General features: G+C 39.7%; 1 protein-coding gene, 1 long non-coding RNA gene and 1 pseudogene across 3 annotated transcripts in view; 1 reads left to right on the top strand and 2 right to left on the bottom strand.

Annotated features, from left to right (window-relative positions):
* Window positions 1-2505, bottom strand: part of LRPPRC (leucine rich pentatricopeptide repeat containing) — a 90748-nt gene extending 88243 nt beyond the window's left edge. The window contains exon 1 of the mRNA XM_039887280.1: window positions 2306-2505. Within this exon, the coding sequence (XP_039743214.1) occupies window positions 2306-2454 (149 nt within the window). The 5' untranslated portion in view covers window positions 2455-2505. The remainder of the gene's footprint in view (window positions 1-2305) is intronic.
* A 16-nt stretch (window positions 2506-2521) lies between these two features.
* On the top strand, window positions 2522-22952 carry LOC120621706 (uncharacterized). 2 transcript variants are annotated; one of them, XR_005658254.1, is made up of 3 exons: window positions 2522-3221; window positions 21619-21820; window positions 22398-22952. It is a non-coding gene; the product is annotated as an uncharacterized LOC120621706 (long non-coding RNA). The 2 variants fall into 2 exon arrangements; XR_005658253.1 differs by lacking the exon at window positions 2522-3221 and adding an exon at window positions 9307-9519.
* Window positions 5376-5494, bottom strand: LOC120622474 (uncharacterized; annotated as a pseudogene).
* Window positions 22953-27286: the final 4334 nt, after the last annotated feature.

Below are 27286 nucleotides of genomic sequence, written 5' to 3'. Positions count from 1 at the left end.
TAAAGCCAGTGAGAAAAATCCTAAAGAAAAACAAGAGTGGTGTCATTGATGCTAAGAAAAGGGTCTCGTGAAAGGGAAATGGAAGTAATATACCAGAGGTCAAGGCCGTGAAAGTAGATCATCTCACGGATCTTATACATACATAAGTGACTAGGAGTTATATATATCAATGGCTCTCTCTGAGTGATAGAATTAAAAGTGATTTTTAGTTTATTGCTTTCCCCTTATTTTTGCAATTGTTCCTAAAGGCACATGAGTTTTATAATTTTAAAATATACAATAAAAAAAGACAATGATGGCTTCTGCAGTAGTGACTGCAGTGGGTAGAAGAGTGAGTGTGCAGTGATGAAATGAAGGAGATGGGAGTGCAGACAGGGAAGAGAGACTGGGAAGCATCTAGAGTAAGGCCAGAGTCTTGGAAAGGTTTTGTCTTTCAGGTAGGAAAGATCTTGGTATGCTTACAGGCTAAGGGACAGGAGACAACAGAAAAAGTGTTCGGATTCCAGGGGGAAAAAAACCAAAACTTCCTTATTACCTGCTATAACCTTACTACACAGTCAGAACAAAACTAAGTTCTGCTCTCATGCAATTCATTTTCTACTAAGAAAACAGAGAAAAGATAAATATCAGACAAGTGAGAGGTGCCATAATAAAACTAGAATAGAGTGGTTTTCTAGATTGAGTATTGAGGTAAGGCTTCTCTGAAGAGAGAGCATTTAAGTGGAGTCCTGAATGACAAGAAATAAGCTGTACAAAGAAAGGGGAAAGGCCTGTTACCTCTACTTTATAGATAACAAAACTGAGGATCAAATAGTTAGGTAAGATTACACAGCAAGTAAATGGAACCTAGGTCTGATGAACACCCAGAACTTTTTAATAATAATACCCTTTCTATTATTACATCGTGTTCCCTCTGTTGTTCCTCTCAATGCAACGGTGAAGATGAACGATAATATTGACCCTCCTCTGGCCTCACAGACTTAAGGACTAGAAAAATGAGAATAATTAGCACACCTTTTTCAAAGAAACTCTTTGAAAGCCAAGAGATATAGCACAAAAGCAGAGGCATGATTTCGGAAGGTTAACTATCGAGGCCTAATGAGAAAATCCAGGCAGGCTCCAGGTTACCAGTAGGCTACGTTCCAAAGATTTATAACTAAGTTGTTGAGAAGTCATAAAACATTTCCTCTATATAATTTTATGCAGAGGTTTTCAGGCTGGCCCACAAAGAACCATGTAATCATAGTTACTGCTATTATAGTAACTAATAAAGCACTTACTAGGTACTAGGCCTTAGGTTAAGTGCTTTACATACAATACTACCAACACTATTACTACTCCTATTTTATAAATAAGTAAACTGAGGCCTGGAGATGTTAAATAACTTGTCTAACGGCATTATGCATTATAGAGATCTGGCCTATTCCAGATCCTTAACTGTCTCCCAAAGCACCTTTAAACACCATTCTTTCAAAATCAGTTTTTCTGATTCTAAAATCTTGGCACCCATCTGCCCTTCTCAGAACACTATTCAAACTAACACTTTCATCAAACTTCTCTATCCCCTCTACCACCAAAGTCTATCCTAAATTTATATCCTGATAAATCTCAACCCATGAGGGCATTTATTTACACGTTTGACACCCACTGAGAATTTAACTTGCCTTTGCCTCCGCATATCTCCATGGAGTGCTTGCTTTGCGTGTGCTCACTTATTCATTCATTGATACAGAGCCTACTGTAACAATTCTCAACCAATACCACACCCTAGTAAATACTGGGAGGAAAACTCCAAGAAAATCTAGGGGAAAACTCAAACTAACATAATCAAACGTCCATCTCTGAGCTATCCCTAGCTCACACCAAACTCCCAAGCTATCACCTCCCTCACCCCTCAAAAAAACACTCTCAAAATCTAAGTCCTAGCACCTAGTTTGTTATCGACCAACAACAATGCTTGCACGTGGGACAGCAAGCAAGCGGGTCAAACCTAAGGAAGAGTAAAACCTGACAGTCGCAGAAGCCTTCAAAGCCCCCTCAGCTTCATAGGCAGTAGGTAGCCTGACGGAAGGATCCAGGCCGGAAGCAAGCAATGCCCCCGACCATGACCTTCTGAAGGCGACCAATCCAATCAGCCAAAAAATCCCAGGAGGGAGCTCGATCCGAAGCCCCAGGACGCTTAGCCCTGGCGCGGCGAAGAGGGCACGGAGAGGGCACATAAGAGGGACCCGTCCCCCAGCAGCCTCGAAGAACTCAGGGGACGTCCACACTGCAAGCGGGCTGAGGGAAGTGCCTGGGCACTCACCCGGGGACCGGCCCAGCGCGTGCGCTGGGGTGACACAGGGCGGCGTGCGGCCAGCCCGGGGCGCCAGCGAGGAGGCGCAGGGAGAGCGGGAGGCGCGGGGCCGCCCCAGCACTCAGGAGCCAGCCGGCGGGTCTCAGCAGGGCTGCCATGGTTCGGCTGTCCCCACTGCGGGTTCCACGTTCAGCGAGAAGGACAGGGGGAGCACGTGACTGAGAGGTCGCCCGGCGCGGGAGAGACCAAAGGCCGAGAGCCCCAGATATAGGGGGAGGCAAGGGCTGTTTTAGTTTGGAAGAAGGAAAAACCTATTTATCTGAGGAGACATGAGCCCCATGCCACGTTTAAATTACAATGTGGTTGGATTTGTTATTTAAAGAAGCTTCTTCTTTCGTCTTATATCCTTCATCTCAGCACTATAAGTCGCTCCACCCCTGCGCTTTTCAGTTGGTGGAGTCGGAAGAGGTCGACTCCACCCAAGTTAGCGCAGGGCCTTGCGGGGGGGCCAACCAGCGAGAACACTCGGGAACTCTCCGGAAGAGCCGACTATGAAGATCCCAGAGTGTGGAGCAGTTCTCTTCCGAGGGCGGATGTCGCCGCTGTTCAGCGGTTCCTACTCAGCGCCCAAGTCGCCGCGCTGATAGGGACGTTCCATAGCTCCCAGAAATGTGGGACAGAAAAAACGTTGAGGACCTTTGCACTGTGCTAGGGGCCTCTATGGTTAAACATAGTGTGATTTGCATTACTGGGTCCAGTGGACAGTGTAAAGAAACACATAGGTCCAAACCTAAGTCCATAAGCAGTGCCTAGCTTTATGAAGTAGATGGGTTCTATCAGAGGTATAAGTTTTAAAGCTGGAGCTGAACTCATTATCTTCCCCACCTACCGCGCTGCCCCTTCAGTAAATGCACCAGCATCAGAGGTAAGAACGATATGACTGAGTCTGGAGCTAAATCTGGGGATAAAACAGGAGGCCCTTGCCTTCACAGCGTTTGCAGTCTGGAAAGGTTCTCTGTGCACACGTGGAAAGTCGGGAACAGCCTTCCCCTCGTTCTTCACTTAGCTGTATCCTACCCATTCCCAAGAGAATACTCAGCTTCTTTCGAAAGCCCACCAAGGTAATTTCTTGTTTGGCTGTTTATCCCACTGGACATTCAGCTCCTTGAGAGCAGGGACTGTATGACCTTTTCTTGTAGCCCAAGCACATACTCAGTTCCAGGCATCCAGAAGGTTGCATTAAGTATTTACTGAATACATTTGTATTTTGAGATGATCTAGCTCATCTCTCCTTCAAGAGATGAGCAAAAAGGTTAAATGATCTACTCTGGGTTATACTATTAGGCATAGGAATATAATTTATTCACTCATTCGACAGTGATTTATTGAACACATATTTTGTGCCAGGCACTATTTGAAATTGGGGTACAGCAGAGAACAAAACAGACCAAGTCTGGACTCTGATTAAGCATTCCAAATTTTAGTTTGGGAAGATAGATAAGAACTGTGATGTAAAACAAATTCAGATAAAGGGATTGAGGGTGGAATGTTTAGCCCCTACAAAGAAGAGTAAGGAGGACAGTGTGGATGTGAGGAAAGAATAAGGCAGGGAGGGGACAGAAAGTGGGCATGGAGGCCTGAGGTAGTTGAGGGCCAAATCATGCAGGGACTGTAAGGACTTTTTTTTGTTCCGAAAGAGATGGGAAACCACTGGAATGTTTGGTGTGTTGCCATGAAATGAATCGACTTTTGTGTATTTATTTAAATTAGTTTCAAGTGTACAGTACATTGGTCAGACATCTATATAGTTTATAAAACAATCCCCCCAATTGCTCCCTTCCTCCCCTGGCCTTCCACCTAGCCATCATATTAATGCTAACTTCATTCCCTCTGCCACGTGCCCCCCCCAAACTCCGGACCAACTATCAAGTACTAATTTGTACTTTAACCCTTCACCCCATTCTCCCAGCCCCACAAACCCCCTCCTTTTTGTCAGTCACCAAATTGTCCACTATATTCATGAGTCTGTTTATGATTTCACTTATACGTGGAATCTAAGGAACAAAAGGAACAAACTAATCCATTTGCATTTTTAAAGGATCACTCTGGCTGCTGTTTAGAGTGGTGATTTTAAGGGTAAATAAAAGTTTAAAGGTAAACAAAAGTTGGAAGACCAGTAAGGAAGCGCTTACAACCATCCAGACTAGAGATGATAGTGGCTTGCATTAGGGTAGTGGCAGATGAGGTAATGAGAAAGGGTCACATTCACTCTATTTAAATAGTAGAACCAAGAGGATTTACTGATGGATTGGCCGTGAAGTGTAAGTTAATGACTACAAATTTTCTGGCCTGAGTAATTTGAAAGGTGGAGATGGCACTGATTAAAATGGGGAAGACTGAGGGAAGACAGATTTAAAAGGTGAAAGCAAAAGTGATCTGTAATATTAAGCTCGAGGTGCCTATTAGATATCTAAATGTCAAGTTTGAGTAGGGGGTTGACTATATGATATACAAGTTTGGAGTTCAGAGTTAGAGATACATTTGGGAATCTACAGCCTATACCTAATATTTGAAGCCATGGGAATGGATGACAGCATCTAGGAAGAAAATATAGATAGACAAAAGGTGAGGTCCAAGGACTGAGGCTTGTGACATTTCAGTATTTAGAGAATATGAAGATGAAAATCCAGCACTAGAAACTAGGAAAGAATAGCCAGAGAGGTAGGAGGAGAACCAAGAGAAAGTGGTGTGGTCCCAAATAACAGAGAAAGAAGTCTTTCAAGGAGAGAGTTATCAACCACGTAAAATGCTGCTTTTAGTTCTAGTAAAATGAGCACTCAATATTGACCATAGGATTTGGCAACTCAGTGGTCCCTAGTGATGCTGAGAAGAGCCATCTTGATGACATATTGAGTCAAAAGATTGCTTTAAGTGAGTTTAACAGTACATGAAGGAAGGAGAAGTGGAGACAGGGAGTATAGACAAACCTTTTGTAAACTATACTGTGAAAGAGGGAGCAGTGAAAGGCGGTGGTACCTAGAAGGGGGTGTGAAGTCAAGGGAAGTTAATTTTTTTTTAACACCTACAGCACCCAGCATTCCTAGGTGGTCTCCCCTCCAAGTACTAACCAGGCCCGACCCTACTTAGCTTCCAAGATCATATGAGATCGGGCATGTTCAGGGTGGCATGTCTGTAGACTGGAAGTTAATTTTTTAAGATGGAAGAAATAACAGTGTGTTTGATGCTGATAAGAATTATCCACATTTAACTATTTAAGTTACTTTAAATTAAATTTTAAAAATTTAGTTCCTCAGTGATTAACCACATTTCAAGTACTCAATATCCACAAGTGGCTAGTAGCTACCATATTGGACAGCATAGACAGAGAACATTTCCATTATCGTAGAAAATTCTATTGGTCAGTGCTGCAGCAGGGAGTGAAAAACTGATAATGCACGAGAGAGAGAAAGAGTACACTGAGTAGGCAAGAGGAGATGGGATTCCATACAAAAGCAAAGGAATTGACTTTAAACAAGAATTGACACAGTTCCAGCCATTGCCGTAGATGGAAAGACAAGTTACAGATGTAACAAGGCTAATAGAAGTAGTAGTGAGAATAAATGGATGTTCTCTTCTAATTGCTTCATCCCTGAAACCTTTAATCTTCAACCAGCATTCTCTCTGTTCCCATACCAGGCTTCCTCTTGAAGTATGAAGCAACTGTTGAAATTTGTCTAGGCATTGATTTATTCACTCATGAGTGTATTCATTGTTTATTAAACACCTAAGATCTGCCAAGCAACAAGTTAAGCAGGAGCAGTCCTTACAGTTATGAAGCTTACATTCCAGAGGGCAAAGCAGATATTAATTAAATAATCACGCTAATGAATTACACACTGAAACAGGGGTTCTGAAGGAAAGAAATATGTTTCTGTAAAAGCATATGTCTCAACTAGGAGTCAGAACGGTTCCCAGGGAAAGGATCCTTAGATTGGGATTGGAAAGATAAATAGTTGCTAACATATGCAAGGTGTGTGCACGCATATGTATGTCTGTGTGTTTCTGTTTCACATGTGTCTGTAAGAGAGAAAGAAAGAATGGTGTTTGTTTTTCAGTTCAGACTTCCCAAGTTCTTCTGAGATTTCTTTAGATTCCAGAAGCTGTGACAAGTGGAAGAGAAGTCCAGGTTGCTCATCCTTGGTTTTTTCCTTAGGTTATTTTGAACTACGAAATAGATTCAAATGTTGGTTAGAAAATCAATGATCCATGTCCCAATGAATGATTTAACCTCTGAATAGAATCTTACTCGGAAAAACAGCTAAAAAGCTAGATTTTGCAAAAGTACTTAAGTACTGCTTGGTTTCCTTATGTGTAAAGCTGATGATACCTACCCCTTCTTCCCAAGATTTTTTGGGGAATATTAGTTAAAATAAGAAAAGTACTTACAGTACAAGGCACATAGGAAGCTCTGAAAAATAATGTAGTACTATTATTGTTGCTTTTCATAACCAAGTCTAAACCCCATGAATTTGGGTTCTTCTCTAGTCCCTCCTTGGGGTCTGATATTTGACACCAATCTCTTCACTTCCTAATAACCTATACTAGTGTGTCAAACTCCTAACTCAGTTTACTCAATTGTTAAGTGCTTCGTGTAAGCAAAGCACTGGGTAAGTTCAGGGCAAAGAAGTTATGCGTACTATCATTGGTGAACTTAATTTATGAGAGGATAAAACACACACTATTGTATACAGATAATCATTACTCAAGGCAGTGTGATGAGTGCAATGAAAAAGAGGCAAACCAAGTGACAGCTGGGCAGGAGAACAGAAGTTTCCAGGGTGGGAATGGCATTTCAGCCCTTGGAGGCTTGAGAATATATGAAATAGTGAACGTGGTGGCAAAAGGAATTCTAGGCACAGGGGACAACAGCAAGAGCAAAGAGAGAGAGCACCCCTTCCTGTAAATACATTCCTCCTTAAACTCCAGAGTCTGCCCAGAGAGAATCACTAAACCAGTGGCTTTCATGCTTCTGTGACTATGACCAAAAGTAAGAAAGTGCATTTTAGAAATGACACATATACAAAAATAAATTTTATAGAACAATAATGAGCCTTATTCATGTGATGCACTAGGTTATTTTTAATCTATTTTCTTCTATTTCATTTTTTAAATGCTGATTGATCCTAATTCTAAAAAACCAGCTTTAAGGAGACATTTTTTAGACACGAGGTATTTTGCACAATACCTAGAGTTATTGCTAACTGTTTTAGGCATGGCAATTGGATTTGGTTATATAAGAAAATACTTACATTTTTAGAGATACATTCTGGCATATATAGAAGAAAATTAACTTGCTGTCTGGAATTAACTTTAAGATACTTCCCCAAAGAATATAAGAATAAAATGATATAGAAAGCAAAAGTGACAATATCTCGATAATCATTGAATCAGGGTGATGGATATATGGGAGTTGATTATACTAGTCCCTCTATTTAATATAAATTTTTAAGTGTTTATAAAGGAAAAGATCTTAAAAGCTGGTCGTATTTTGATTTCACTACTCAATACAGCATGACTTAGAGTTTGAAAAAATCTGTACTCAGTCTTGTCCACCAGGCAGACAAACACACCAGGCTGTACCAATGAGAGCTGGAGACCTGTTTACAGGAACAACATGGTTGATTGACTTCTCCAGCAAATAGTTGCTTAAACATCAAAACTTGGTATTGTTGCTAAACCATTTTACATAAAGTATGAAATATCTGAGATTATAGCCATTATAACCTGAGAAAGATTTTCATTTAAGACCAAAGTTAAAAAAAAAATACACCTGAAACTAATACAATATTGTATGTTAGCTATACTTTAATGAAAATCTTAAAAAAAAAAGAAAAAGAAAGAAAGAAAGAAAGAAACATTTATCTTCAAATTCTGAGCTGAAAGTATGGTACTCAACACCCTGAATGGGAAATTTATAAGGCAGTGGACATTAGTCTTGTTTCACTTTGGTCAATTAACCTTTGGGTCAGTGCGGGGAGACTCATAACAATTTATGATGAATCACGAAGAATCAAAATAGAACTGATCATTCATAATTGCTTGTTGGCCTTTTTGGAGTCCCCTCCAATTTTCACACAAATACATTCAAAGTAGTGAGTGTAAAGAACCAAGTGATTGCCTTGAGTTTAAAAGCCTATTTTGCTTGAAAGCCTTAACATATTTTAAGCAGCAAATTTAATGTTTAGCTATGATTGTATTTTCTCTTAAGGCAACTTGTCTGATGAATCAAGGGCTTCTTCCATCTGTGACTACATCTTTCGCATCCAAATTTATTGATGTATGTAATTTCCAATTATACAAAAAATATTCTGCTTAGACCTTTATTTGCACACAGCCCCAAGATTCTCATTATAAGTGGAGGTCCAATTTGTCATTGTTACACCCTTCAGCAACACTTCTGTCAAACAATAATTCTTTCATAAGCACACAAACCAGGAAGACAGATGCAGGGTCATTTACTATAAAGAAAGTAACCAACACTGGCAACAAGGGCTTGTTGCTGATATTTTCCCAGTGTTACCATGTGTGAAGGCTGAAAGTTTATGTGTTTCCCACAGGGCAGATAGTGTCTGGATAAATCAATATAGAATAGTAGTTAAACATAATTGGCATTTCAACGAACTATACAACTGAGTCCCTTCAAGACAGAAGACAGTTATAATCCTTGTAATAGCTGAACATAAACTTTACAAAGTCTTATTAACAGTCATGGTTAATTCCTAAAATTTAACATGAATCCCTTAAATGTCTTGGTTAAGTGACTTTTTTTTTTGGTTTGTTTTGTTTTTAAGGAACTAGAAAATATATTCAGTTTTCTCTGACCAATAGATAATGTGAAATTTCTGTTTCAACTGTGTCTCTGTAAAAATTGAAAATAATTTACCTTTCAAAAATTGTACACTATTATGTTAACTTGCCTTCTGATAATTTCATTTTAATTTTGAGGAGATTATTAGAGTTTACTTGGGCTTAGGAAAGAATATGTGGATTTTCTATTGAATTAAGTTGCAAAGACACTGATATGGCTGTTGTTCTCGACTACTCACTCATCTTGCTTTCCAGGTCTTATTGGAAGGAATGCAAATCACCTAGAAATGTGGTACACAGAGCAGGATGTAGAAACAATGTGTGTCTTTGGGTTGTCTTCCACTGGAGAGTGAATGGTATGTTTTCAGTTGAGTGTGGGACAGTTGAATTATGTTATATTAAAGCACTTTTTAAATTATATATGGGAAGAAAGAATATGTTTATTGCTGCATGTTAGGAGTAGACTGTCAGCAGTTTCTTTTTTCTTTTTTTGGTTGTTCCACAATGTTTCCCCTACATACATATATACTTCTGATTTCCAATATCACCCCCTCTTCTGGACATAGGGATCAGCATGTGACCCAGGCCTAGTGTGAATCTCATCCTTTTGGCTAGAGCGATTGTTTTGGATACCCAAACAAAGGCAATTAGACTAATTCATTGGCTTTACTAACTCCAGCTACTAGGACAGATGTCTTATCCTAAAGTCATCAGCCATGAAAATGTGAATCGGTAATTGCTGCTTGGCCATTCTCCCTGCCCACCAAGAGGCACCTGCATGTAGGAGGAGAGAATGAGAATGTCACACAGAGAAGCAGAGCCAAGGACTGGAGAGAGACCTTATGAATTCATTGGAGTTTCTATATCCATTTGTGCTTGAAGCCAAATTTACCTCTGGCTTCCCAGTTACATGAGCCAATAAATCCCCTTTGTACTTAAGCTAGTTTCAGAGAAGTTTTTGTTGTTGCACTAGAAAAAAGGACTCAGTACATGTTGAGTTTGGGAAGGATCATCATTCGCCCAAATTTTAGGTTTAGTTCTTTAACAGCATGCTTCTTTCTAATATGAGTAAGTGTTGATTTATTATTATTATTATTAATTGTGTGTTTTAATTCATTCTCTGTGTTCATATTTCTTTTTTTTATCATTGATTATAATTTCATTACGTTTTTTTTAAAAAAATGCACCGAAAGTGCTGGAAGATTAAAATACCAAGCTGTACTCCAAAGTTTCAACAAAAGGGAACAAGTCAAGGATAACTAAATTTTTAAAATATCAGATATACTCCAGATTGAAAGTAACACACCAAAAGTATTCCACAACAAGAAGTACAAGAAGTTGAGGAGAGACACCCTAGAGCAGGAGTCCCCAACCTCCAGGGCCGAGGATTGATCCAATCCGTGGCCTGTTAGGAACTGCGCCACACAGCAGGAAGTAAGTGGCTGGCGAGCAAGTAAAGCTTCATCTGAATTTGCGGTCCCTCCCTAGTGCTAGCATCACCACCTCAGCTCCACCTCAGATCATCAGGCATTAGATTCTCATAGGAGCACTTGGTCCTGGTGCCAAAAAGGTTGGAGACTGCTGCCCTAGAGCAAAAGTAAAATAACCTGCTGACCAAGTGGCTTGGAAATAACACTTTCAAAGAAAAAAGTCTCATTTAATTCTATGCTACACACTGCCATCATCTCCCTAAATATAATTAACTGCTCTAGGGGGCTTAGTTTCTTCAACTTCTGCAGATCCTTTGGCTGCAGATCCCATGACATATATTTTACATAAAATCTCCAGGTGATTCTGATGCACAAAAAATTATAAATTTATTGAGCGAGCTACATAAATTAATTCATATAACTTTCATAATGGTTCTGTAAGGTGGATTCTATTATTAAGTACATTTTATAAATGGGGAAACTGAGGCACAGAAAAGCTTAGTTGCCCAAGATCAAATAGCTAGTAAGTGGTTAAGCCAGGTTTGAAACCCAGGCAGGCTGGTTTCAGAGCCAGTGTATTTAACCACTACCCTGTACAGTTTTAAGATAAATGGCCTTAATGCAAAGGCAAAGTAATAAAGGTGACACTTTCAGGCAGGCCAGTAGAAGACATATTTGGGTTCATTTGGGGTCTTTAGTTACTCTGTCTCCCAAGAACTCTTCCACCCCAGCCAACAATGATTTCTCTCATTTCTTAATCTCTTCCACTAAACTTTAAATCAGTATTGCACAATTTGGCATTTCATTGCATCCTCTTTCATTCTGTTAGTCTTGCCTTCTCAATGGTATCAGAAGTTGACTAAGAACTCAGGTTCACTTTTACTTCTCCCTTCGCTTGCAGAACTTGGTGCAGTGCACCATGAAGTTATTCATTGACCAGATTTGGAAGTGCTAAATTGACTTTAGAAACCTGTTACTTGTGACTTTTAGATTCATTTAGGACCAAATTTATGAGATTGTCATTACATTTTATCAGTTCCTATCCGTTTGCAGTTTTAGATGTTTAACCAGATATTTCATTCCTTGGGTCACAGTAGATGCACTTTTATTGATCTGCTCTACTCAAAGCCCATGTTTATTTTGCTAATCAAATTGGTGTGAGAACATTCCCTTCCTGCAGCCTAGAGCAGTTCTTGAAAGATTTTCCTTTTGAGAAAGCTTCCAGCAAGCTCTTTCCTCTTTGATTTTTGTTTATTTCCTAGAAATGTCCATGCTGGGACAAAATTACTTTATCCAGATGCCAGTGATTGAAAAGACATTCTAATTATCTGTTGATGGTAAATCATAAAACTTGAGAAACCTACTTGTTGAGCTTGTGAACGTTCAGAGGAAAGAGAGGTTTACCTGGTACCACAAAAGTAAGTTTGGTCTTTGGAAATGCTGTAGGCTTGAGTGCATTGCATTATAAATTGAATCATTACTAACTTAACCTCTGGGGATTTTCAGTGATTGTTTTATTCAGCTTTAGTGACTACACTGCCCACAGCAACTCTGGCAATGATTCCCCTAGTGGCACAAAGTAGCTGCCCAGCTGCAGAAATTCATGACGGCTGCATTTGCCTGCAGAGTTTGGAAAGATCTAAGGTCTTTGGAGACTAGGAATGTGTTTTTCCTTGTCTTAACTGGCAGAATGAGCCTCTGGCATTTCAAAGTGCAAGTCATTAGTGCCCACCCGGGTGATGTTAATCTGTCTGTGTTTCAGTCTCAGGACATTTTCCAGTTGCTTCTGCCACAACAATCTCTGCCATGTCAGTGCCTCTAGTACCCCTTGTGAATTCAGGAAGCTCTGCAGCGCCAGCAGAACTTCACGAAAACCAGATCGGTTCAGACTTCCCTGTGACATGGAGCCAAACCACACCTAAGAGAACTAGATGACGGTTGTTAAGAGCCTTGGCCTTTGATTTAATCATCAGAAAAACCAAGGCTCATAGATGCTGGTAAAGTGCCAGATTAATTATTCAGAAACCGGTGTCTGGGATTGGACCAAGTGTTTTCTCATTAGCATGCAGTGTCCATGCTGGAGTCTGGTTAGAAATCCACAGAGACTGCAGGAAGTTTTGATGGGAGGAAAATAGGGAATAAATAAAATTAACTTCCCCTATACTGTGCTGTAAAATCTCAGACTAATAGAATGCCACCCTCCCCAATATAGAATACTCTTCAGTACGTGCCCTGGCCCAGGCACTGTTCTGGAATATGCAAGGTGGTGATTCTACCAGTCTCCTGCATCTGTACCTATAAACTTGTTCTCCTTTCCTCTTATAATCCATTCCATCTAAGACCAATCCTCTCTCTTATGTTCAGATCTTCTCTCCTTGTGCCTGCTCAAAGACTTCACGCCTGAAATTCTTCTTTCTCTTGCACCATTAAGTTCCCCTTTCTGCTAAATGATTCCCATCAACATGCATTCCATCTTTAAAAAATGCTAACCTCTACTTTTCCCACCATCAATCACCCTCCCCATTTCCCCTTTACAATAAAATTCCTGAAAAGAAATATTTATACTGGGTTTCCCTCTACTTCATCAGTTTTTGCTCACTCTTGAATTTATTGGCTTTGTCCTCACCATTCCACTTACCAGGACCTTTACATAGCCAAATTCAGAGGTGACTATTCCTCCTAAGTCTGTTTTACTGGATTTCCTTTTTTTTCCAACCTCTAAACAGTGCCCCGGGTCTCAGTCCTTAGGTTTCTTTTCTATCTACCTTAGCAAAGTCTCTTGGCTTTATATATGATGATGACACCCAAATTCCTACCTCATTTCTGCTCTGAGATTCAATCTCTAGTTCCTACTTGGATGTTTAATAGATATCTCTGACCGAAACTGCTTCTTCCACAATCTTCCCTCTCAGTCATGGCTATTCCATTCTCTGATTTCTTCAGAGCAAAAACCTTAAGATCATATTTTTTCCTCCCTTCTCCCTCACACAATGCATCCACTCCATCGCCAAGTCCTGTCAACTCCACCATCAAGATGTACTGCACTTCACACTTCTTGCCCCCTGCATCATCACGTCCCACCACTGTCAGGTCTCACCTGGACTACCGGAATAGCCTAACTGCTCAACTACAGTCTGTTTTCCACACAGCAACAAAAGTCGTACTTTTAAAATATAAATCTAATCACTTTATTCTCATAGTCAAGATTTTTTATGGCTTTTCCATCACACTCAGAACAAAAATCCAAAGTCCTTACCATGTTCGCATGAGATCCTGTATGATGTGGCCCCTGCTCATTTCTTCAGCCTCACCCACTTGCTTTCTCTTGTACCTCTTTCCACCTACAGTAGCCTTTCTGTGGTATCTCCAACACCTAAAATTTGTCTCAGATGTCATAGTCCTAGGTTTCAGTTATAATAACAACATATCATTTATTGAGCTCTTACTGCAGGCAAGCCAGTCCATTAGGTATTTTACATATATAATTTTTCATCCTAACCATTACCCCTCAACATAGATATTATTATCTCCTCTTTACAAATAAACCGAAGCTCAGAGAGGTTAGGTATTTGCCCAAAGTAGCAGAGCTGAATAGTGGTACAGCGGGATTCAATCCAGGTTTGTCTGGTTTTAAAGTCTAAACTCTTTCTACTGCATTATGCTACTTCTTTGTGACTGGATAGACCAGTGTGGACATAAAGCCCTCAGTAAAATATTACTTTTTCTTAAAGGGGTGTGTGTGTATGTGCACAGATGTGCTGATGTCCTGGCGCTCATTATAAAACTGGCTTAAAAGTTTTGAAAGAGGTAGCTGAGGAAGTTGATCCTGTTTCTAAACTCCTTGGATCTCCAGAAGAGAAGTGGGGGGCATGGGGTTACAGCTGTAGGGGTGGGGTGGGTTCAGCACCTTCCCACCTGAGTGATGGAGCATGTAGGACTGGGGGAACAGGCCCTGGGGGAATGGCTGCAGTGAAGACTCTCTTTTGTTTCCAAATGCTAATAGTTCTGGATTCAAACTCTTTTCTCTCTTTGACTGGACCCGGAGATAATAAAACAAAAAACTTACAGCATATAATTTGGCATTTTACTAGTATGGTAGGCTCACAAAATTTTGTTCTCCTGACAAGGCTCGGATAATTCTATCAAAATAAATCTCTGAAGGAAAAAAAAGCTTTCTTTTAAAGTCTATGAGAAGCCTTTTCAAGAACAAAAATAACCCTTAAAACCGATATCCTGTGTATCTTCTTTTTCTCCTCTTTTTCAGAAGAAATCCTGCCCTTTCTGATAATAAAAAATTTAAAATGTCAAGGGGAAAAATGTCAAAATTTGGCATGCTATAGAGAGTGGAAAATTTCCTCCAACACTGTGCTTTGAATTTTAAAGAGTTTTGGGCACAGGTTGTTCAGGAGTCAGATTTCCACATCCACATGTATTCTTAGTCAATGTGTGTGAACGGCTTCAGAATATTTGCACTCATTTATTAGACCTTGACTGAGAACATGACTGTATTGGTTAGGCTTCTCCAGAGAAACAGAACCTATGGGGATATGTATAGATCTATAGATCTGTATCTGTATCTATCTATGTATCTATATCTATATCTCATTATCTATATCTATATCTATATAGAGAGATTGATTATAGGAATTTGTTCGTGGAATTATGGAGGCCAAGAGGTCCCACAAACTGCTGTCTGCAACCTGGAGAATGATGAAGACTGGTGGTGTATGTAATTCAGTCCAAAAGTGAAAGCCTGAGAACTGTGAGAACCGACCCTAATCTGAGTCTAAAGATTCAAGAATTGGGGAGTTAATGGCGTAAGTCCCCATCCAAGTCCAAAGGCTTGAAAACCAAGAGCTCCTCGATGTCCAAGGGCAGGAGGAGATGGATGTCCCACCTCAGATAGAGAGCAAATTCACCCTTCCTCCACCTTTTTGTTCGATTCAGGTCCTCAGTGGGTTAGATGATGCTCATCCTGTGAGGGTGTCTTCTTTCCTCAGTCTACTGATTCTAATGCTAATCTCTTCAGGAAACACCCTCAAGACACACTGGAAAACAATATTTTACCAGCTATCTGGGCATCCCTTAGCCCAGTCAAGTTGACATGTAAAATTAACCATCACAATAATCATTTCAAGAGCCAAGAATTTTAAATGGTCTCTCTTATGTTTGTTCTCAGTCCTTGTGAACACTTATCTGCCCAAAATGTGCTTTATAAGAAATGGCCATGTTCTTGCAGGTAGATCACACAGCGAGGTTGAGTAGACAACCTGAATTTTGTATGCATTTCAGTAAAACCACATTTACTGTGTGTTCAACATCATGCCAGGTGGTATGAAGGCAATAGTGGGGAAGAGGAAGAGAGCAAAACTTATTTTTTACTGAGAGCCTACTGTGTGCCAAAGAATTTATACTGCATATATAATATAATAATATATAGGGTGAACGTTATTCTATATGTTTAGAGAAAAAGTAAGGCTCCAAAAGGGTAAGTACCTCATTCAAACTAGGGAATGGAGGAACTAGAATTGAAATTGAGAATTATCTGATACCAATTAAAGTTGAGATTCTTTTCCAAATGCATCATGGTCCAGGATGAAATGCCAGATTTTCCAAATAATAAATTCTGAAGGAATGTGGATGAGAGAGAGACCTAAAACTACTTGGATTATCAAAGATGATTTCATAGAGGAGGCAGGGTTGGAGCTGGCCTTTGAAATCTGATTAGGATTTTATGAGCAAGAAGGAAAGTCATAGTAGGTGAGGGAAATTTCAGCCTGGGAACCAGAATGAGCCAAATAATAGAGGGGAATGACAGTGGCATGTGAGGGGTGAAGTGGCATTTGCTCTCATTGTTGCTAAGAATGTGTACTAAAATTAGGAGATAGGGCTATACAGGTATTTTTAGCAGATTGTGGAGTGCTTTCAAAGCCAGGTAGAGTTATAAGAGAGATATGGGGAAGAGTGGATAGTCCATGTGCCTTCCAGAGGGGGGAATTTTGTAACTAATTGAAACATGATAGAACTCTTAGTGTATGTGAATTCTCTACATACATTGGGATATGTAAATCATAATTTTGTTCTGAAATATAGTAGAAATTAAAGTTACTCTTCAAATAGAAAATAAAATGCATACAGCAATGGCCATCTTGACATAAACTCTCACAAGGACCTTCAATTTACCAGTGTCTCCGAGTTATGAGAAACAACCAGGTCTGCATAGTTCACAGTGATGTGTCAGTACCATGGACAGCGACGCCATGGCAACATGCAGCATTTCCAGGCAGAATTTAAACTTGATGTAGTACATCTGTCACACCAAACCAATGGGACGGAATCTTTCGGTGAATTTCAAAGACTAACATTTCTACCAAGCTTCCCTTTCTTGAGACTCCTACCAGGGAGAGAAGGGCTCTATTTGTGCTCTCTTGTGTGCATATGTGCAAGTACACACACACACACACACATACAGAAAACACAAAGCTTTCAGAAAATTAAAACTAATTCTTTCTATAAATATTGAACACCCCGAAGAAGAAGATAGGGATATTTTAAAGTGGCATTGATGCCCTTCTGAAGTCACCTTTCCCTGAATACCAAGACATAGAATTCAGTTGTCCATCATATTGAGCACCTTAAAACCAGCCAATTATTCAGAGTCTGAGACCCTCAGCTTGCCACCTGCTGAAAGCAAGATAGAAAATGACCAAAAAAAAAAAAAATGCAGAATCTGGTAGGCCTGATTCAAAGAGTGTGTTCTGAGTTTTTTCTGGTTTCTTAATTCTCATCTGCATACTTTTCAATCAGGTTTAGCTCGAAGTTGGGCTAAATGACATCTCAGGGCTGAAGCCAGGGTAGAATAGTATTCTTTGCTTACAGGAGAAAGAAAAGGATAGAAAGAGATGTGCAAAGGGATTTAGAATCTATAAAAAGAATCTGCAGCACATCTTTTTTTAAAAAAAAAAAAAAGGGTGGGGAGACAATTCTGTCACCGAGGGGCATTATTAGTTTTGCTCTTATTGGAGACATTAACAACTCTGGTTAGGATTACTTTCTGATTACAAAACTTCAGTGGATAATGCAGTCTTATTGTTCAAAGTCTTTAGCATGGCTTTCATGGGATCTTTTCCCAGTTTTTCTCTCCAGGCTGACTGCATACTGAAGACTATCACTAACTGGAAGATTGTACTTCTCTTGTATAGTGCTTTGCCCCAATCAGAACTTATGGGCCTCTCATTGTTCCCTCTGCCTGACGTTTCCTAAACACTCATCACCTATGTCTCTTCCTGAATGTTTTACCCATCTTTTAAGACTTTGTTTTCATAGACTTTTTTTCTAATGTTCCAACTAAATCAGGAGCATTAAGGCCCAATAGTATCTACAATGCATAGTTTTGCATATTGGTACTTTGTGCATTTGTATTGTCTCTCTTCCACTAGATTTTAAATTCCATAAGAGCAATAATTATGACTTATTGCTCAGGGCAATCCATAAGTATTTGTTGAGTTTAATTATGTGGAAAAATTCACTTGTGAGCCAGCAGTTTAACTGAATTTTCAACATACACTATGAAGGTGGACAGCCTCTTAGAAGTGGAGGAGAAACAGACAGGACTTGAGCGGATTGCCACCAGTCACTCCACTCCCTTGAATTCCTTTGTAGCAAGGAAAATGCAGTGTTGGCTTCCTCATTTAATCATCACTGTGATTTTTTGAGGCTCTTAAAAATTAACTTTACCCTAACACATTTCTAAAATGCCACTTGACAATAGTCTACAGGTATTTTACATAACTACTGTATACCAGAGGTGTCTTCAATAGAATGTAGTGATCAAAATCCAGATCATAATTATATCCCGTCAGTGTTTCCATTATAAGCTCCTCTCCAGAAAGGTTTGTTACTCATTTGTTTAATTTGTATTAGGCTTTAGTCTGACATGCAAGTTCTCAGTCTGACTGTAATGTAAGGAATCTTTTTCTACCCCCAAACATACATTTTAATCAGTACAGCAATTCTGTATGTGGAAAACTATGTTTCTCTGCTGGGGAAGTAGACTCAATTATCCACACTGGACACTTGTATTAACACTGGATATTTGTATCATATCATATTTGAGCTTTCTGAGGCAACTCAGATGGTCCAGGCCTGGCACTGTTCTGGGTCCCCTATGAGCTATCCCATGTATTGGGTGTCATACCTGAATACAAATGACCCAATGATTCTTGAGAACCTTAGTCACTTGTGAATGTTTTTCACTCATAAGGGCAACTCAAAATGTTTGCCAGCCAGGATTCTGGCCTCCTGTTACCTGCTACCTGGGCTGGCAGTAAATCCTCAGAAAACTGGAGGCTCTCTGATTCCTCCTCAGGAGTCAGTCTTATTTTCTTTCCTTTGGATTTGCCTCAGCCTTTGGAGACCCAAACTTATTGCCCCATTCACTCCTCTTATTCTGAGAACTTTATACCTGATGGGTCAGGATTAGGGAGGGAAGTGCTTACCCCTCACAAGTCTTCTCTAAGGTGCAGTACATTTCCCACACCCGATGTCTTTTCCCCTCAACACTATTCCTCTAGATATTCAATTTGTTTTTAGACATCTCTAGTGGGCTTTTACCATCCTATCTTTACACTGAATTTTCCTGGGACACTTCTGTGATATTAAAGGATAGAGATTGAAGAATAGAAGGAAGGTAAAGTTAAAGTTGCTTCTTTTGAGTCTCACAAGTTTGCTGTTGGAATTTCTCCTAGAAAACTTTCTATTTAGAAACTTCTTGCTTTGGGAATTCTACCAAAATTCCTGATGTGTACCTTAAGCCAAGTACTTATTTGCTTTGTTTCCTTAGGTATCATGGGAGGAGATTCATTATTTAATGCACTCGAACAATATTTATTGAGTAAGCAAGAGAAACACAAGTCCAGTCCTTATGTTTATAGATGTTGCCAAATGGTCTTCAAAAATAGTTCTACTAATTTGCTTGGTGTATTGATGAATAACTGTTTCTATATATTCTTATAGTCAATAGTGATCCAAAGTTCAGCTTAGGGAAATAATCATGAAGAATTATCTAAAGCACTTCATTCAAGACTTGAGTCTCTGAATTTGCCCTTGAATCTAAGTTAGGATGGTAGCTTCCAGAAATTGTTCTGCTAAACTTTGGAGGCTGCTAGGCAGGTGAAGATAGGCAGGTGATGGAAGAACAGAGCTCTGCTTTCACTGTCAACCAGAACTGTTCCAACTGGATTGGTTTTAAGTGTTGGGATGCCACATGAGATTTCAGTTTTAACAAAGGAGTCTGCTGTTAAAGAAAGTTTGAAGGTAAAGAACTCTTAGAGTCAAATTTGTGTTTTACCTTATTTGTAGCACGCCCCCCCCAACACTGACTTTGTCTAAATTTTCTCACTTAATTTTTTCAGTGTATATTTTAGTGAGATAGCTAAATAAGGTGGAGTATAAGTACATAAGTATATAGGAAATTGTCAGCATTTTAATCATAATGGAAATTGAGGCAGTAAATGAGATCATCCAGGGAGAGTGGGAAAAATGTGAAGAGATGAGTGCCAAGGGGGGAACCCCCGGAACAGCACATTTATGTGATTGTCTGAGGACGGAGAAACAAGAGAAGGAAAACTAGGAAAGGAGAGCATTTCAAGAAAGAGGAAGTGGTCAGTGGTGTCCGAAAGTGGAAAAAAGTCCCATAGATAAAAACTGAAAATATTCATTGGATTTAGCAATAAGGAAGTCAGTGGGGACCTTAACAAGAGTGTTCCCGTGGAGGTATGCAGGCACAGCTCGATGGCATGGGTGGTCAAGGGAATGAGAAATGAATGAATGGAGATAGACCTTGCAAAATGTTGGCTGAGAAAATAATTAGAGAAGGAGGTGGCTAAAAGGGGATATAATAAGGGGAGAGGATGAAGTTTGTCTTAATTTTTAGGGCTCGGATACATAGAAACATGTTTATAGGCTGAAGAAGAAGGTCCAGTAGAGAGGGAGAGGTTAAAAGTATAGAAAAAGAGAAGAGACAGCAGTTGGTGGGGCAAGATCCTGGAGGAGTAATGAGGGATGGAATCCAGAGCATCAGCTCCAAAGCTACACACACGCACAAATACGTACTAGTCTTGCTTAACCTCTCTAAAGATTTTAATAATCTCTAGTAATCCTAGCCAAAGTCCTTCCTGCTTCAGTCTTGTTTGTTCCGATGGGAAGTCAAAGAAGAGTTGAACAGTTTCCTCACAATAGACTTTTTGCATTGGAAGCGAGTTAACAGAACTTCCTTTATCCTGGGCCAAATGACCTTAATTCACTTCACTTTTCTCTGAGGCCCAGTTTTAGCCTGTTTCCCAAACTTTCTCTTGATACTTTATGGTTTTGTTTTGTTAAGATTTTCTAGGTTCCAGCCTCGGACAGAAATAGGAATCTGATTCATGGCAAGAGCATTGTAAATTTGGCTTTTTCTCTTATGGTCTGAGGCAAAAGCATCCCCAAGAGATTAAAAAGTTTAAAATGGCTTGGAATTTGCCACAGAGTGATCAGGGAGATGCCAAAACATAATAATCTTTATGGGTATTTCCTATTGTCTTAGCAGTTTCTTTGTTAAGACCCCAAGGGAGAAATTGGGCCATGATGCCATCCCAACAAAGGCCTCAGCCAACCTCACAGAGAACACTGGCAACAGAATGAACCTTCAGTTGTGTCAAGTTGGGCCAGTCTTTATGCCCCCACATTGATCAGTAATTGGATGCCAGCTACCCCTGGAAGGAAATGTGACCTTGATTGGGGGTGGGGTTCAGTTTTCTTCATACAAGGCCAACAGCTTAGGGCCAAATCTCTCAGCCCTCCCAGCAGCTGGGGGAATAAGTCCTCCCCTCCTGAACGAGATCTGGACCATTCATCCCATCATCTACTAAAATTCCCAAAAGTTGTGGAGACTCAGTCAAAGCCAAGACTTTAGCTCCAAATATCATCTCCTTCTGTCTGTTCCCCATTATTTATCGGTACATCTTTGCCCTCCTTAGTTTATTTCAGAGGGTGGCAGATATTCCACGGCAATCGAAATGCAAAAGAAGGGAGGCATCTGGGAGGATAAGCCATTTCTCTAAGTGACTGAAGAAAAAGGCATAAAGGGAAATTCCACAAGAGTGACCTCATCGTCATGATTTGTTGGCTTACAGTGGAGATGACATCAGAACCTCACGACAGATCCATATAAGGTCATTGCAAGTAGCTGGTAAGTGGGTACCATATTAGTTTTGGATCAAATTTAAAGGTCATGCATTATTCCTCTTCCATCCACTATATGACTATCTTAGGAATATTGAGAGATCATTGGGGAAAAAAGTGAAGGACATGACCTCATACTTTGATCAACCTCATTCTCCCCAGCTGGTCCAACCCAAGGCCTCCAGTGCCAGCCCAGAGATGAGAAAGAAGAAGAAATATCTTTTTATAATGATGATAATATTCCCATTCTCTGCTCACCCTGGAGGCTTATTTTGAAAATCACAGTGATTTAACTTGTTAGCAGTTTAATTCACTTTTAAAAGATTAACCAGACTAATTATTCATCAGATTTCACCATCTTTGTCAGCCTCAATAAGGATCCTTTGTTATAATGATTAATGTGTTTTAATTGTAGCTTCTCTCAGAGCAATAATTCGATCGCACAGTATTTGCCGAATCTATGGAAATCTTGGAAATGCTTTGACAGCTGAGCTATTCTTGGGAAATGGAAGTAAAGGAATATGTGTAACTAACAAAAAGTGTTTCATAGCATATCACTAATATGAATTTTCCTTCTCTGACAGACCTTGCTTTACTTCAGTCCATGAAGCTACTTGCCGTGAATGTCATCTTGCCATCCAGGAACTATCAGGAGGTTGATATCAATTAACACAGGTGACTGGACTTTCTCTAGTTGATGCCCTCAAACATATGCTAGTCATAGTAATAATCATGGCAAATATACTTAGGTCACAGGGAAAGTTAATCAAATTAGCCAGTGTCTATAAATTAAGAGACTGGATACTGCGTTGATCATTCTATTTTCTATTTTCTACATTCTATTTTCTATTTTCTACCCAGTGTTTCATCATCATTTATTGATTTAACTAGTGGCTGCTGTCCAGGTTAAAGAATTTTACAGCATTGAAAAGGTGTCTGTAAAACCTGGTAGAGAGATATATTGTGCCCAATTCTAGTTTCAAACTGAAAATATATTTTAATGTTATTATTTTTTAAGCATAGTCGTTCTAAGAGTTTCGGAGTCAGCCAGATCTGTAGTTGATTCTCAGCTTTTATTAGCTATGAGACTTTGGGGGGAAATTGTCCTGCCTGAGCCTCGATCTCCTCCTCTCTAAAGCAGATATAGTAATACGCACCTCATAGTGAGGATTAAAATGCGGTATTATATGTGAGACCTAGTACACTGCCTGGACTATAGTAAACATATAATAAACTATTTCTTAAAAAGCTATAGGCCGTTATAAAGAAAATCATATAGACATGAGCATTTCTGATTCTCACAACAACATACACTGAACAAATAGGAAATGTGCGTTGCCGTTGTTTCTCACAGAAGAGAAAACAGAGCACAGAAGAATGTGGTAATCTTGCTAAATGTGTTATTGATGCCCATCAACTCACTAGTTAATCAAGCACAGAGGGTGCTCTAAACCACACAGATGCTTATTCCTATTCCATGCTTTTTTTTTTTTTCAAAACTGTAACCTTAGAGGAACCAAGGGCTCTGAATGAGTAGAGTGGTTGAGCACAGAGTAACTAATTCATTATTTGTTGAAAAATATTAGCCACTCTGTTGGGATATATACATCAATAATAGCTAACAGAGCCAGGCATCACCTGATTTAATTCCTGTAGCAAGCCTCAGAGGTAAAAATTACCATTGCTCTTCTTTTAAAGTTGAGGACACTAAGGTTTAGAAATATTGAAAAGCTTGCTTGACAGATCTTTCCAATACCTCTGTCTGTGTTTGAACTGTATACAAGTCTGCCTCTTGCCATCCCACTTTATAAATGCTGTTCTAAAAAGGACGTGTTGTGAGATCTATGAGGTTGGTAGAGTAACCAATTACTATGCTTTAAATTACTGTCCTAGTGGTTCAGGTCCCATGATTTTAAAATTTCTTTAATTTCTGAACCAGAGATTAGGAATGCTGCTGTTCCTTCACTTGGAGAACAACATCAGCTGTGAAAAAGTATATATGGTCAAATATTGGAAAGTAAATTCTTCCTTGGACAGTCATAATATACATTTACATAGCAAAGGCTCTGAGAAATACTGTGGTTAAAAAAATTTTTTGATTATGTGAAATGTGATTCCTAAGCTTATTTGACCACAGAATCCTTTTTAGTTACAATCATTAAGAACCTATGGGATCCCATTTAAGTTCAATTAAATAACAATTGTGGCCAAATTTATGGAGCACTTAGTATGTCCCAGACACTGACCTCATAACTTTATGTATATTAACTCATGTTATAATACTCCTATGAGGCAAGTGTTTTTAGAAGAATCTTATGAGGTAAATATTTTTCTTGACTTTCCCAAGATCACAAAGTAGTAAGTGGCAGAACCTGGGCCTAAACTCAGTGTCTCTTCCCAGAACCTGTGCTCTCAGAGCTGCCATGGAAGAGCTGGTTCAGCACATTGTACTCGAATATATGTTATATTATTTTCTAATATCCATTTGGTGGCTGCTTACTGGAATAAGCATGCTATACCAAATTGCCATTTCGATTAAATTGACCCCTCTGAGGGGAAAAAACCTTTCAAAACCACCTCTCTGAATCAGACACTCAACACAATCAAATTTGTCTACCTGATATTAATAACTATATTTTCCTTTATAGTAGTGCTGTTTAATTCTGAAAATACTTGATCCAATGATAGATGCCAACTTACATTTTGTATCAGACGCAGAGGGAAAACCCTCTTATCACCATATCTCTTCCCAGGTAGTAATCACTTCGGTTTTCCTCTAGGACTAATGTACCGATATCAGACAGATAAAAATTCTCACTCAGAAACAGTCAGGTGATCACTCATCTAAAATAGGAAAGATGTTACTTTTACCAGTAAGGCAAAGGTGCAGAACCTTTTTTTAACCCTCTCCATTGGTTTTCCTTCCCTTACTCTTCTTTTACTTTATTTAGTTTTAGGTGAAGCAGTGGCTTGTGGAATGACAAAATTTGGAACTCACTCACTTAACGGAAGATACCACAAACTAGAATAAGGACCAGGAAAAAGGGCAATGCCCAAAAGGGACAGAAAGCTCGAAGAAGGCTTCCAAGTGTTGCTGCCTTCTTTTTCTTTTGATCCTCTCTCCCCATAGAGTGGCTTTTTTTTTAAAAAACATACTTTTCCAAGTTGTTACATTAACAAATTTGCACTGATTTCTTTATCCTTGTCATCTAAAGACCACCTTGTCGATGGATGGTGAACTTTTCCTTCATGTCAGGCCAGCTGCACTGTCTAATGTCACAATTGTCTGCTCACATTAGCTCCCAGAGATTGGAGAAGATTCCGCATGGGGCCTTTCTGGCAAGTTGATTTGACAGAATGAGTCCCCATGCTAGCTCATGGCACTTATCAGTTAGTCAGCCTTCCTCGGGGAGGAGAATTTAGAGTGCACCATATTCAGTTTCCAAATCAACTGCTGTCCCCTCAGGAAGCTGTGTGTTACATTATTAAAAGAGATGCCTTCAACCACAGCACCATACTTAAACATTCATCCACATTAAAAAAAAAAAAAAATGGAATGGAGGGGACAACACAGTACCCCATACCCTTCACTATGTTAACTCTTTCTCCCCAGGTTTCAAGTCTCCCTCAATGAACAGTCCTGTAACTTACTGGTGAACATGTTATTGTGTGAAGCTTACCTTTATTTAAAAAGGGATGCTTTTGCATTCCTTGGGATGGCTATGAAACATTCCCCTAAACTGTAAGACCTTGGGGCTGAGAGCACCACATTCCCAACCTCTCCTTTTCACAGAGCTCCCATAGCAAAGTTAAATCCAAAAATCTAGCTGCCAGAAATAGCACTGACTTTGATTTACCTGTTACCTGCCCCTCCTAGTAGTTCAAATGAAAGGCAAGAATTGGTTCTGAGTTGAAAATTACCAGATCTCAAACTCACACTTTAATAATTATAACTTCAGATATTTCTAATTTAAAAAAATAAAATTTATGTCCAGTTTACCTTTATTTTTCCAAATGAGAAATTGACAAGATTTCTGGAGAAAAGGAGGGATTCTTTTTAAAGCTGCATGTTGATATAAATATGAAAATGGATTAAACTCTGCTTCCAATTTCCAAACATGTGTACTTCAATGAATATTAAATGGCAGGCCCCTATCACCATCATGACTTATTTACTCACCAGAGTTTTTATCAAAAAGGGACCGGAATTGCCTATGGAGCGTGAAAGTCTCCTGTAATTGAGTTTAGAGTGGTAAATCCACTACACAGGCCATGGCCCCAGAGACACCCCTGAAACCCACCTGTCAGCTGGTGTTAGATCACAGCTCAAACGAGGCATGGCTGCCTGCTCCTGCTAAACACTACTGTGGCCCAAAACAAAAAAAGAGAAGTCGTTCCCCAGGGGACGAGGGAGGGCTGGGGGCAATTCATGGGGGTTGGGAGGGCAGGCGAAAAACTCTCATCTAACAGCTGCCAGGTGTCAGATGGAATCATGATCTGAAACTCAGCTTGGGAGGGCAACTGGCTAGGGCCTCACTTGGCAAGGTGTCATTTCTTTATTCAAACGTCCGTTAGGTAGGAGCGTAATGGAGTGGACAAGAAGCTTTTTCATCATGGTTGAGCCTTGGAAATCAAAGCCCAGAGTTTCAGTGAGGATAAAGATTCAACAGGCTTAAGAATGATGCAGGAAGGTCCATGTCTAGAAATGGAGGGAACCAGCCAGGGGTGGGAGTAGTAACATTTTAAGCAAGAAACCATCATTTATCCAATAAACATTTATTAATTGTTTAGTAGTGCTAATTACTGTATCAGTTGCTAACTGCAAAGATAGGTAAGACATAATCCTTGCCCTGAAGGAACTTAAAATGTAGTTGGGGAAACGCACAGATAAGTCAACTATTACAATATAGTGTCTCAAGGCCTATAGGAGCAAAGATGTGTGCTTAAAACAATAAGGAAGGCTTCTTGGATAAAGCGACATTTAAATGGTTTTGTTTTGCTTTTGTTTGTTTGTTTTTGAATGAGTAGGATTTAACCAGGCAAAGAAGAAGAGTAAGGTGAGTATAGGGAAGGTGGTAAGAATGAGAAGCTCTTGCTATATAGAGATATACCATCAAAAGGGATACTATGGTACCCTTATAGTGCTCCCAGAGGCTTGATGTGGCTGGGCCGTGGGTGATGGCACAGAGCCTGAGAGGAATGGGACTAGAGGGGGTGAGAGAGAGAACGCACATAACCAAGGGCTTTATCAGCTCGGCTAATCAGTCTGATGTTTATCCTGGAAACCATGGGGAGCCAAGGGAAGATTTTAAGCAAGGGAGTGATGTAGTCATGTTTGCCTTTTAGAAAGACCAGTTTACCTGTTGTGCATGACATGAATTAGAAGTGGCAAGGCTAGAAATAGGAAGGCCGAGCAGGAGGCAAATAGAGGAGCTTTTGAGAAAGAAGGCGATGGCCTGACCCAGGGAAGTCA

The sequence above is a fragment of the Pteropus medius genome, unplaced genomic scaffold (assembly GCF_902729225.1).
Source record: "Pteropus medius unplaced genomic scaffold, Ma_sr-lr_union100, whole genome shotgun sequence".
NCBI lineage: Eukaryota > Metazoa > Chordata > Mammalia > Chiroptera > Pteropodidae > Pteropus > Pteropus medius.
The sequence above is the reverse complement of the archived record's forward strand: the minus strand, read 5'-3'. Positions and strand labels throughout refer to the sequence as shown.